The sequence below is a fragment of the Ctenopharyngodon idella genome, chromosome 20 (assembly GCF_019924925.1).
Source record: "Ctenopharyngodon idella isolate HZGC_01 chromosome 20, HZGC01, whole genome shotgun sequence".
In the NCBI taxonomy this organism is placed as follows: Eukaryota; Metazoa; Chordata; class Actinopteri; order Cypriniformes; family Xenocyprididae; genus Ctenopharyngodon; species Ctenopharyngodon idella.
The window spans coordinates 28638075-28651887 of record NC_067239.1 but is presented as its reverse complement, the minus strand read 5'-3'; the positions used below and the strand labels follow the sequence as shown (position 1 = coordinate 28651887).

At 37.9% G+C, this 13813-nt stretch overlaps 3 protein-coding genes across 3 annotated transcripts; all 3 read left to right on the top strand.

The window, feature by feature from the left end:
* The first annotated feature begins 449 nt into the window (after positions 1–449).
* LOC127502469 (trace amine-associated receptor 4-like) lies at positions 450–1641 on the top strand. Its single transcript, XM_051875407.1, has one exon. The coding sequence runs from the start codon at positions 471–473 to the stop codon at positions 1497–1499; it is 1029 nt and encodes a 342-aa protein (XP_051731367.1). The 5' UTR covers positions 450–470; the 3' UTR covers positions 1500–1641.
* Positions 1642–5531: 3890 nt separating this feature from the next.
* On the top strand, positions 5532–6602 carry LOC127502458 (trace amine-associated receptor 4-like). Its single transcript, XM_051875396.1, has one exon. It carries the CDS (start codon positions 5532–5534, stop codon positions 6600–6602), a length of 1071 nt encoding a protein of 356 aa, XP_051731356.1.
* A 4905-nt stretch (positions 6603–11507) lies between these two features.
* LOC127502465 (trace amine-associated receptor 4-like) lies at positions 11508–12527 on the top strand. Its single transcript, XM_051875402.1, has one exon. It carries the CDS (start codon positions 11508–11510, stop codon positions 12525–12527), a length of 1020 nt encoding a protein of 339 aa, XP_051731362.1.
* The last annotated feature ends 1286 nt before the right edge of the window (positions 12528–13813 follow it).

Here is a 13813-nt window from a genome sequence, read left to right as displayed (position 1 = left end):
TTAATAAATTCTGTATAAGTGCAGTTCATTATTAGTTCATGTTAACTAATACTAATATAGTTAACTAATGTTAACTAATGAACCTTATTGTAAAGTGTTACCCAAACGTTTTTATGGTTTTAGATTTAGTTAACTATAATAACCCTGATTTTCAAATAAATAATAACCCAATGATCTTCAAATCAGGACACACAGCTGAAGTATTAATTTTCTCATTTTAATCTCCTGAGTTCATGTTGTTTTTGTAACTATGGGTTACACTGACTGGTGTAAGGGGGTTACTTCAAATCTGAGCATATATATGGACAAGACTGAACTGCTCTGAGTCCATTTAGGAAGTTAAAATATAGATGGGCATATATGTTCACCTTTCTTTGGATACTGGCCTTTACCAACCTATCATTCATAAAATTATTTTGCTCATACTTTGCCTTTTTACAATTAAGGAAATCATCTCCGGAGCAGACGTGATGACTTCAAATGAAAATGACACTGAGAATGTGTTTCTCTGCTATCCACTCCGGTTGGATTCCTGTCCTAAAGTACAACGTCTTGCTGTAGTTAAAGTGGCAATGTATGTTTTCATGGTGCTGATGATCCTCACAACAGTTTTTGGGAATCTGCTGATCATCATCTCCATCTCTCACTTCAAACATCTACAGTCTCCAACTCATCTGATTGTTCGTTCTTTGGCTGCCAGTGATTGTCTGCTGGGCTCTTTGGTCATGCCGTACAGCATGGTGCGATCTGTTGAAGGCTGCTGGTATCTGGGAGATTTTGTGTGTAAAGTGCATTCTAGTTTAGACATGACCTTCTGTATCTCTTCCATACTGCATCTCAGTTTAATAGCTATTGACAGGTACTGGGCCATTTGTGATCCTTTAAGGTACAAAATGAGGGTCACAAACAACACTGTGACTGTATTTACTACCTTTACATGGTTGTTTTCATTTGTGTACAGCTTTTATGTTGTGTTCTCAGGGGTAAATGCAGTTGGACTAGAGATGCTTCTATTGCAGATTTCATGTGTGGGAAGTTGTGTTCTGTTTTTTAACAAACAGTGGGGTATTATATGTCCGATTCTTACATTTTTCCTCCCCGGAACGGTCATGAGCTCTCTGTATATGAAAATCTTTCATGTTGCAAGAAAACATGCAAAGGTTATGTCTGAAAGAGTGACTGTGGCGGCAGCAGGAGGGTTGAAGAGCCAAAGCTCTGCTCAAAGAGAAGGAAAAGCAGCAAAAACTCTGGCTATTGTCATGGGTGTTTTTTATTTCTGCTGGCTGCCTTATTTTACTGTTACTACTCTCGACCCTTTTTTCAATTATTTAACCCCAGCTGATGTTTTTGATGCTTTAGTTTGGTTTGCATATTTTAACTCCACATGTAACCCCTTGATTTATGGATTTTTCTACCCTTGTTTTCAGAATGCATTCAAGATTCTTATATCCACTTATATCTGTGGCATCAAATATTCAAACACCTTGATTTTTGAATGAATATGAAACTCATACTGATTTCAGGCATCACAATAAAGACTTATTTTTTTTCTATTTTTTTTTAGTTCATATATGCTGAAGCAATTTAAATGTTTCTGTTTCTCATGAACTTTCTGTATTTACTGGAAGAAGTGATCAGAATTTTTTTAGTAATCTGGTCGAAAAGATGGTCTTAGACATAACACATGTAAGGCTAAAATCAATCTTCAAAAAATGTTTTAAAATAGAGAAATTGCAGAAATTTGTTTGTACTATGTTTCACTATGTGTGTGTGTGTGTGTGTGTATGTGTGTGTGTGTGTGTGTGAAATTAACAATTTAAATTGATTTTAATACATTAAACTTACATTTAATGGATTTACATTAAACGGTCTCCCTTTAGAAAAACATTCACATTTTGGCAGTTTGATTTACATTTCCTGATTTGGATCCAGGCAGTTCGAGTATCCTTTAAGAAAGTAAGTATCCTGGATATTACATACCTGTTGAGAATGTGTTGACAGTCTGTGTAGTTGGATGGTTGAGCTACAAAAAATCAGTATCAAAGTGGCTTTGAATGGATTTTTAACAGTTACAGATTAATAAAAAAAAGGGTGGGAATAAAGAACTCAGTCCTGTCATATTAAAAATAAATCTCTGATCATGGGGGTGGGGGGAACGGATTCTGACAGCTGGATTGTTTGCCGTCGAATTGTGTTCCCTCCATGGGCCCTACAAAATAAGGTTCACTTCGCTTCCTGTGTACATACAGTACTATCATAATACAAGGCAAAAACGCCCAAAAATAAATTTAAACTGATATTGGTTTAGCTCCATCTACACACAGAATGTATGTGGGCGGATTTCGACAGCTGTATATTTGCCGTCGAATTCTGAAAAAATGAGGTTCTAAGTTTTATCAAACTGAGGCTTTCTTATTCATGCCAAGAGCCTAATGGTCAGCACATTGACATATAGTACTGTAGTGCTCTAAGACATCTGAGTTCTAGTCCCGGCTCGTGTACTTTGCCTGATCCCGTCCCCTCTGTCTCTTCCACTTTGCTTTCTGTCTACATACTGTCCTATCACAATAAACGGCAAAAAATAAATCTTTAAACTGATGCTGATTAAGCTCCATCCACACACAGAATAAAATCAGTATCTTTTAATCCACTACATCTAAAATCTCTCATCATGGGCATGGGGGAACGGATTCTGACAGCTGGATTTTTGTCGTTGAATTCTGTTCCCCCCATGGATCATACAAAATGAGGTTCTAATATTTATCAAACTCTGGCTGATTTATTCATGCCAATAGGCCAGTGGGCAGCATGTTGACATATAGTGTCCTAGTGCTTTGAGAGAGCCGAGTTCAAGTCCTTTTAAAGTCCTATCATAATAAAAGTCAAGATTGCCCAAAAATAAATCTTTAAACTGATGCTGGTTCAGCTCCATCCACACACAGAATAGACTCAGAGTTGTCATGTGTGCAGTGTATACTGCTCTGTTGACAATGGGAATGCTTATCTAGCGTATATCTAGTGCGTTAGCGTCAAGGCAGATTACACAAGGTAAAGATGTTTTTTACTTTGCAAACATGAATATTAGCATAAGATTGTCATTGAGTCATTGGAACAGACATATAACCTACTGATACCAGTTACCTTCCCAAAGATTCCCAGACCACACCATCTGTCACATTGTAGAAATTAATAATAATGATAATAATAATTAAAGCTGCAAGTGGTGATGAAAGGGTCCTCACACCCGTGCCACAGCCACCTGGTGGGCACGGTGGGCAATATGCATTTAAGCAAAACACACCCTTCAGCGAAAACTTAAGATCTTCGCAATAGAATAGGGGAATCTCCTCAACCACCATCAATGTGCAGTATCCACCTGGATGATATTACGCGACCTAGTTTTCCCAGGAGGTCTCCCATCCAGGTACTGACCAGGCTCAACCCTGCCTAGCTTCAGTAGGAACAGTCTTGGGCTACAGGGCGATATTGCTGCTGGAAATTCACCTCTAGCCATCAATCATAGGATTCATTCATGCTTTTTTAATGCCTGGTTAGGGTTACACACATTTCTTTCATCGTCTTTGGCCATCTATGGCCTTGGACACACCATGTATATTTCCGCCACTGTTCCATTGATCTTCAAATCAGTTGAAGTAGCGCTGCACAATTAATCGAATTTCTAATCGTGATTACGATTACGGATGCCACGATTTCGTAATCGTTCAAAGGCGCGATTACAAAGAAAAATATCCACTTATATTATTCAGCATGTTTAAGAGGTGTGTTTAGAGCATGTCACGTTGCGAGAGGCGAATCATGACTACTTCAGAGTATAAAAGGTCTAACCCAGCACAAAAGGAGCTACCAGTGACGTAGGTGTATGCTGATATGTCAAACGCATGCGAAACACGAGGGGGAAAAAAGCGAAACACCAGGACCCGCCATTTTTAAAAAGCCGTGTACACAGCCTAGTGCTGTCAAAAATATTGATATTTCGATATGTATCGATACTGAAATATCAGAAAGGATACCAATACTCCTTTCTGCAGTATCGATACACCGATACCAGCTGCGCGTTCTTGCTGTCCTCTCTGACAACGAGTTGAGACGCACACGCCTCCTCTCATTCAATCGTCTCATGCTCTCCGGTTTAATAGTGTTGGCGTGACCGGGTCTGAATTTCGAAGCGCAGACAAATAGTAAAGCCGCCTTTGACATACAAGTGCCAAAATAAGCTCTTTTTTGTGGTTTATTAATGGTCAAATACACTCAGAAACAATGTCACAATGCCCACAGTTCAGGAAGAATGTGTCTGTGCGTTCGTCATGTCTTAAAGGGACAGTAGCCGAATAAACGTGCCACTCTCTATGTTGTTAATGTTAATAAAACAACAAAAGACAAAGAGAAAATCACTTACTGCTCTTGACTGATTAACGTCTGTAACTTTAATTGATTAATCTGTATTTCATTTTTACAATGAATATTATTCAATGTTATTTTACATTTCATTACTTTGTTTCTTTATTCAGTTTCTTACCTGATTACTACTGTTAGACCTAACTGAAAAAAAGAAAGCAGTCTATTTAATTTCTATCTTTATTCTATTGTATTTATTCATGCTATTGTTAGTAATTTGCTCATCTGATCTTATTTTATTACAGTCTTTTTTAAATTCAATTTATCATTTGAAATCAAGCTTCCTTGTGCTGTGTGTAAGATATTGCAACAAAATTACCCCATTGTAAAATCAAATACATTGAGTTAGCAAATATTTGTGAGATAATTGTAATGGTAACTGATCAATGTTTATATATGAAAAAAGCTTAAAAGCTTTATCATATAAAGTGATCTCTTCAGAAGAAATTTTTGATTGCCTAGACTTTCAATAATGGACAAAAAAAGAAATAATATTAAAAATATCTATTTGACAGTATATACATTGTTTTTTTCCCCCGTGCGAAAATGGTATAGAATATCGGTACTTTTCAGGTATCGTATCGAAGTTAGAAATTCCAGTATCGTGACAACACCACAGCCTATATATTTACTCCATGAACTAACTCTACAAACATGGAAAAGAGTGATAGATGGACCTCTCAACCTTACGCTAAGGAGAAAATCCAGTGCGACTTTGAGCAGACCAAGCAAAACATGATTATTGCTTCAAACAATGATATAAAGCTATTCATAACATCATTCAATGTAAATTGTGATAATCGTAATTAATAATCACAATTACAGTTTCAAGGGAATAATCAACAATTATGATTTTTGTCATAATCGGGCAGCCCTAAGTTGAAGTATTAATTTTCTCATTTTAATCTCCTGAGTTCATTTTGTTTTTGTAGCTGTGGGTTACATAGGCTGGTGTACAGGGAATTACATTGAATCTGAGAGTATAAATGGACACAACTGATCCCATTTAGGGAGTTAAACTAGATGGGCATGTACTCTTTGGATATTGGTCTTCACCAAACTATAATTTACTAAATTATTTTGTTTTACTTTGGTTTATAAATGTCTGACTTTTTATGGTTACAAAGAAAATCATTTCTGCATCTGAAGCAGACGTGATGACTTCAAATGAAACTGGCACTGAGGATGTGTTTCTCTGCTATCCACTCCTGCTGGACTCCTGTCCAAAATTGCATCGTCTTACTATAGTTAAAGTGGCAATGTATGTTTTCATGGTGCTGATGATCCTCACAACAGTTTTTGGGAATCTGCTGATCATCATCTCCATCTCTCACTTCAAACATCTACAGTCTCCAACTCATCTGATCATTCGCTCTCTGGCAGCTTGTGATTGTCTGCTGGGCTCTTTGATCATGCCTTACAGCATGGTGCGATCTGTTGAAGGCTGCTGGTATCTGGGAGATTTTGTGTGTAAAGTGCATTTTAGTTTAGACATGACCTTCTGTATCTCTTCCATACTACATCTCAGTTTAATATCTGTTGACAGGTACTGGGCTATTTGTGATCCTCTAAGGTACAAAATGAGGGTCACAAACAACACTGTGACTGTATTTACTACCTTCACATGGTTGTTTTCATTTGTGTACAGCTTTTATGTTGTGTTCTCAGGGGTAAATGCAGTTGGACTAGAGATGCTTATATTGCAGATTTCCTGTGTGGGAAGTTGTGTTCTGTTTTTTAACAAAGAGTGGGGCCTTATATGCCCAATTCTTACATTTTTCCTTCCCGGAATGATCATGAGCTCTCTGTATATGAAAATCTTCCATGTTGCACGAAAACATGCAAAGGTTATGTCTGAAAGAGTGACTGTGGTGACAAAAAGGGGGTTGAAGAGCAAAAGCTCTGCTCAAAGAGAAGGAAAAGCAGCAAAAACTCTGGCCATTGTCATGTGTGTGTTTTATTTCTGCTGGCTGCCTTTTTTTACTGTAACTACTCTCGACCCTTTTTTCAATTATTTAACCCCAGCTGATGTTTTTGATGCTGTAATTTGGTTTGCATATTTTAACTCCACCTGTAACCCCTTGATTTATGGATTTTTCTACCCTTGTTTTCAGAATGCATTTAAGATTCTTATATCCACTTATATCTGTGGCATCAAGGATTCAAACACCTTGACTTTTGAATGAATACAGCAAGCACACTTATTTCAAGCATCACAATAAAGTTTTATTTTTATGTAATTCTTTTTTGTTTATATATGTTTAAACCATTTTGCAAATGTTTCTGTTTCTTATGAACTTTCTGCATTTACTGGAAGCAGTGATCTGAACATTTTCATTAATCTGGTGGAAAAGAGGGACTTGGACATGACACATGCAGGGCTAAAATCAATGTTCAAAAAACTTACATTAAAACACTTAAAAACATACATTTTTAGAGAAATTGCAGAAATCTGTTTGTATTATATGAAAAATATGTTCAGTTATAATAAAACATCCTATATAGCCAGCTTTTTTGTGAAATTAACATTTTTAATTGATTTAAAATTAATACATTAACCTCTTTTGATAACATTTTAATTGGTTTACATTAAAAAACTCTCTTTAAATAAACATTCACATTTTTGCTTTGATTTCTGGCTATTGTCATGGATCTATTTTTTTACTGTTACTGCTCTCAGCCGTTTTTCAATTATTTAACCCCAGCTGATGTTTTTGATGCTGTAATTTGGTTTGCATATTTTAACTCCACCTGTAACCCTTTGATTTATGGATTTTTCTACCCTTGTTTTCAGAATGCATTTAAGATTCTTATATCCACTTATATCTGTGGCATCAAGGATTCAAACACCTTGACTTTTGAATGAATACAGCAAGCACACTTATTTCAAGCATCACAATAAATTTTTATTTTTACGTAATTCTTTTTCGTTTATATATGTTTAAACCATTTTGCAAACGTTTCTGTTTCTTATGAACTTTCTGCATTTACTGGAAGTTGTGATCTGAACATTTTCATTAATCTGGTGGAAAAGAGGGGCTTTGACATGACATGAATTTTAAAGATCATCTCCAATCAACTTGTTTACACGCTTTTGTTTACACAGATATATATATATATCCACTGAAGGAGCAGGTTATGTTCAGAGAGTAAGTGAGAATGTTGCTACGGCTACTTATACCCTGAAAGTTACCTCCGTTTTTGGAACTGAAAGTTGAGGATATCTATTGACTTATCCATAAACTTTCCCAGGTATGTCACATAACCTGCTTTCTGGAATACCCCCTGGTCCTCTCTCGTCCTTCACTGTCGTCATTCCTCCTTTCTTCCTTCTGGAACTCCTCCATGGAACTCAGGACCATGTGACTCGCAGGTGTCGCTCATTAACACTCATTCCACAGCTCTCATCCCCGCCCTCCTCATCTCACCAACCAATAGCAGCAATGCCCACTAATAACCTAAAGCCCTGGACACACCAAACTGATGTCAAAAAACTAGCAGCAACGAAAGCTGACTGTGTTGTCACCTCTCGCTTGGCTGCGTCTCGGCCAAAAAGCTGTGCTTGAACACACCAAAAAGACTAAAGGCGACTGTCAACTAGCATATGTGTTCTGCGCCTGTGTGTATAGAAATATCTGTCTATATCAGCAGGTATCTATAGTCTATTTTCATCATCCAAAAAGGGAAACCGAAACTAGGACTGTAGATATACAATCCGTAAACAAAGCAGCGCTTGCTTACAATTTTGAACACCAATCACGCTAATCAATTTCTTTATTCCAGTCGGCTCATGTTATTATGAACATATTCACGCAATGCAATACTCTGGTAAGATGACATTAAATTATACCAGCCTTCTGTCTGTACTGTCTTGACTTTGCTCACTTTCAGCACTTTCAATTTTATTCTCATGATGGACTCATTCACTAAACTGAATTCTCTCTCTCACAGATGGCCCGATGTTGATTAAACATGCTGAACTGGCCCAGAACACTTAGACAACATTCGACTATAGCCAACAGTGCGGAACGCACCAAAAAAACTAAGCCGACTGACGTTGGTATCACACCGTAATTGGTAGCCACTCCCGAAAATCGCTGCTCATTTGCGTCAATTTAAACAACACTTAACTTTGTCCTGTTGCTGCTGAACAGGCCTACATCCTGTCATAAACGATCACTGACGATCATGTCGCCGAATGTTGCCAGCTCTCCATTAAAAATGAATGGGATCATGTTGCTGTTTCTCTGGCACTGCGAACTGGGCTTTGCATTTCAGTCTGCGATCACATAAAGCAGGGGTGTCCAAACTCAGTCCTGGAGGGCCACTGTCCTGCAGAGTTTAGCCCCCACCCTAATTAAACACACCTGAACCAGCTAATCAAGGACTAACTAGGCATACTAGAGACTTATGCTGGGCACACGCTAAAAGATTTTTGTAAACTTATAAGATTTTCAAAATGTGAGAGACGACAAATATGAGGACAAAAAAAATCCTAGATTTAACCGTTTTGCTCCTATACTGTGTGGTGTGCTGAGATGTGACAAAGACAACACTCCACACACAAACAGATTTTCAACTAGAGTCCCGACTGTGAACACGGGAAATGTCGCAAAATTTCTGGAGACTTCAGAATAAACATGACGGACGTTAGGCAGGAAGAAATTGCGTTGATAGTGTTTGGAATGATTTTGGTATGTTTTACAGGACACGTTGTATAAACACTCTGGCTGTTGCCACAAATCGACAAGCTGATCCTCCGCTCCATCTCTGCTGTCCAAATCCATTTAACTTTATGTTGCACCATGACTGCATTTGTTATGCTTCCGTCTTCTGTCAGCTCGCTTTCTGATTGGATATTGTTTAGTTTCACTTCATAATCGCCAGAGCGTGCGCGCGTTTGTCCTCGGGGTTCCCCCCACACATCAGGATTTCTGATCGTAAATATTCAACATGTTGAATATTTACGATTCGCGATCGGGGTGCCTCCGACGTTCTTCCGAGTAGATTCAGTCACTCTTAACACACCTCACACCACAGAAAAATCTGATAAGATAATCTGTAGAACCATCAAGATAATCAGGACATTACCTAGGATTGTCGGAAGGGGAGAAATCGGCCCAAAATCAGCCCGATTATCTTGTGGTGTGTATCCAGCATAACAGGCAGGTGTTTTGGAGCTGGTTGGAGCAAAACTCTGCCCTCCAGGACCGAGTCTGGACACCCCTAACATAAAGAAAAAGGCAATTTTTCACATGCATAGTAAAACATGAATATTTTGAAGTGCTCAGAAGAGTTCTTGTGCCATCTAGTGGTTCCGATGAAAATCAAAGGAAATGTACCTTATCCTGGTGCACCTTTAGCCACTTGCACTCTTAGGGCCCTATCATATACCCGCCGCATTGCGGTGCCAGGCGTGACGCAAGTGTTTTTTGCTTCTCGTGCTTCCTTATAAAGCTTTGAATGGTTTGGCTCCTCACTATCTCTCTGAGCTTTTAGCCCCTACACACCTGTGCGTGCTCTCCGCTCTTCGGAAGCTGGCCTTTTAATCGTTCCACATGCCCGTTTAAAATCTATGGGTGATAGGGCATTTTCTTCAGTCGCTCCAAGACTTTGGAATTCCTTGCCTGCTCGGATTAGGCAAGCAGAATCCCTTAGTGTTTTTAAATCTTCCCTTAAAGCTTATTTCTTTAGGGTAGCTTTTACTTGATTATACTGAAATTGATATTGTTAAATTTCTCATTTACTTGTTTTTGATAGTATGTTCTTATTTGGTGTGTCTTTTTATATCTCACTTATTTTAAAGTATTGTTTGTATAATTGTATGTTTTCTTTTTTCTTCTGTGAAGCGCTTTGAGATGCTACTTTTTAAAGGCGCTATAGAAAATAAAGTTTATTATTATTATTATTAGTTTCAGCCCGACGCAGTTATCATTTTCACGTCCTGCGCCACATTGTTTAAATAGCAAATGCATTTGCGCCCATTTGTGCGCCCATGGGTGTGCTGGTCTGAAAACGAAGTGTGTTCAGGTGCATTGTTGGCGTGTTGCTATTATGAGGCAACTGAAATAGACTGCACCATTGACCAACTGAAACCTGGCCTAAAGTCAATGGCACAATATTATTTAAAGAGTGCGTTAGTAATATGCGTCTATATGAGGGTGCACTCTGCTTATTACACACACAGGGACACGCAGCACTATACAAGCATGCCAAATATTACAAATAAAAGGATTACAATGCTCGCAAGTTTTAACTGTTCAGTTTTTCCGTTTGTAAATTCTGCCATGTAAAAAGTGAATCTGACATGGCGTGAGTGCAACTGGCTTTTAAAGGGAATGGGAGATGAGACTCTGATTGGTTAATTGCGCGTTATGCCCAAAACACACCCATTACTCATTAAGAGAATAGGGACAACCCTTAGTCCATGCGCTGGGCGCGCCAACCATTTTCCCCTCATTAAACTAGCAAAAGTGAATTCGGACACGCCCTAAGTGCACTTGCACCGTGCGCTTTAGACCATGCGCACATAATGTTTACACTAGTTGACAACTCCTAAATACCAGAAAAAAGCATGCAAAATACAGCATAAAATAATGAAGTCATTCTTTCAATGGTCATTTTGGAGTGAGAAGGATATTCTAGTTCTGGAAGTTAGAATATGTATATTATATCACACTCTTTTATTTATTTACTTATTTATACAATCAATGCCTTTAAGGTCAGAGGACACATGTTTCAATAAATAACATTTTGTTTTTAGTCAGTCTCCATTTCAGAACAGTGTTGAGTAGGTTGATTATTTGGATGTTGAGTGGATGTTGTTTTTGTAACTACGGGTTACACTGACAGACGTGGTGGTAGTGGGGGTTACCTCGAATCTAAGAGTATATATGGACACAACTGAGCTGCTCTGAGTTTAGGGAGTTAAACTAGATGGGCATGTAGTATATATCTCTACACCTTTCTTTGGATATTGGTCTTTACCAAAAACTATAATTTACAAACTTATTTTGATTATACTTATTTTTATGATTGCTTGCCTTTTTACAATAGCAGGGGAAATCATCTCAACATCTTGAGCAAACGTGATGACTTCAAATGAAACTGACAACGAGAATGTGTTTCTCTGCTATCCACTCCGGTCGGACTCCTGTCCAAAAGTACAACGTTTTACTGTAGTTAAAGTGGCGATGTATGCTTTCTTGATGCTGATGATCCTCACAACAGTTTTTGGGAATCTGCTGATCATCATCTCCATCTCTCACTTCAAACATCTTCAGTCTCCAACTCATCTGATCATTCAGTCTCTGGCAGCATGTGATTGTCTGCTGGGCTCTTTGGTCATGCCGTACAGCATGGTGCGATCTGTTGAAGGCTGCTGGTATCTGGGAGATTTTGTGTGTAAAGTGCATTCTAGTTTAGACATGACCTTCTGTATCTCTTCCATACTGCATCTCAGTTTAATATCTGTTGACAGGTACTGGGCTATTTGTGATCCTTTAAGGTACAAAATGAGGGTCACAAACAACACTGTGACTGTATTTACTACCTTCACATGGCTGTTTTCATTTGTGTACAGCTTTTCTGTTGTGTTTTCAGGGGTGAACACTATTGGCTTGGAGTCATTTATCATGCAGGTTTACTGTGTGGGAAGTTGTGTTCTGTTTTTTAACAAACAGTGGGGTCTTATATGTCCAATTGTCACATTCTTCCTTCCTGGAACAATCATGAGCTCTCTGTATATGAAAATCTTCCATGTTGCAAGAAAACATGCAAAGGTTTTGTCAGAAAGAGTGACAGCAGGAGGGTTGAAGAGCCAAAGCTCTGCTCAAAGAGAAGGAAAAGCAGCAAAAATTTTGGCCATTGTTATTGGTGTTTTTCTGTTTTGCTGGCTGCCTTTTTTTACTGTTAATGCTCTCGACCCCTTTTTCAATTTTTTTACCCCAGCTGATATTTTTGATGCTGTAATTTGGTTTGCATATTTTAACTCCACCTGTAACCCCTTGATTTATGGATTTTTCTACCCTTGTTTTCAGAATGCATTCAAGATTCTTATATCCACTTATATCTGTGGCATCAAGGATTCAAACACCTTGAATATTGAATGAATACAGCAAGCACACTTATTTCGAGCATCACAATGATTTTTTTGTAATTCTTTTTAGTTCATATATGCTGAAGCCATTTTGCAAATATACTTACTTTCTTATGAAAAGTGATCTTAATATTTTGTAATCTGGTGGAAAAGAGGGGCTTGAACATGGCATGCAGGGCTAAAATCAATGTTCAAAAAATACTTTTTTTAAAATAGACATTTTCAGAGAAATTGTGGAAATTTGCTTGTACTGTGTTTAGTACTGTGTTTGTGAGAAAGGAAATCATAGAAGTAGTTTGAAAATCATATAAATGTATGAGGTGGTGAGGACCACTCATACAGGCCCTATAGGCTCATATAGGGCCCCAGTTTAGCTAAAGGTAAAAAAAAAAAAAAAAGTCCCAGTTTTATGATTTATTCCTATTTAACTGTTGTTTAGACATAAGTCAAATTTCAAGTCTGTTTTATTATTAAATTTCTTACATTATTATGTTAGTCCATTCTGAAGTCTGTTATAGCCCACTGGTCCCTTTATATACAGTATAATATTTTCCCTCTGAATGTTTATTTTTATCAGAATGTGAACAACATGGAAAGACATCCATAAATGTCATTAATAAATGTTACCAGCCAACCAATAACAGGAACGCCCACTACTGACTAATAGCAGTGCGTGTCCACTGACACAGAGCGAGCGGAGCAAAGCGAGTGTTTTCAATTAATTCCAATTGAAGCTGAGCTCCACGGTGAATTGTGAGATCGACAGCGGACCTGTGTGGTGACAAATCAGGTCCTCCCTTGAAATATATATCATGTTGCTGTGTCTCTGGCATTGCAAACTGGGCTCGTGCCAAGCAATCAGGGTTGCCAGGTCCCAGGAAAAGTTTCAGCCCGAAGCTGACTCAAAATCCATCCAAAAAAGGAATGAAAACTTGCTTACTTTTTAACACACTGTAGTCTGTACACATCACCAAAATAATAAATGAACTGATATTTTCTGATCTCAGTCAAGACCATTATTAATAGCCTACAAAGACTGCTCTTTTCTCTTCATTCACTCTTCTCTTCACATTTACTCTTGTATTCTCTATACACAAGTATCAAAGTGCAATTAATAGGTATATAAATAGCAAACTCAATTAAAATTCCTAATGTGGGCAAAACTCACAACATAACATGACATCAAAGGTGTGACATGTCAGTAAAAATATCTATTTTCATTTTCCTGTGTCTACAGAAATGTTTTTGGCAGCCATGGTACATCATATAAGTAAAAACCGCAAGAGCAAAACCACACAA

Excerpts from the sequence above, each read along its gene's own strand:
- LOC127502469 (XM_051875407.1), top strand. The coding sequence starts at position 471 with ATGACTTCAAATGAAAATGACACTGAGAATGTGTTTCTCTGCTATCCA.
- LOC127502458 (XM_051875396.1), top strand. The coding sequence starts at position 5,532 with ATGGTTACAAAGAAAATCATTTCTGCATCTGAAGCAGACGTGATGACT.
- LOC127502465 (XM_051875402.1), top strand. The coding sequence starts at position 11,508 with ATGACTTCAAATGAAACTGACAACGAGAATGTGTTTCTCTGCTATCCA.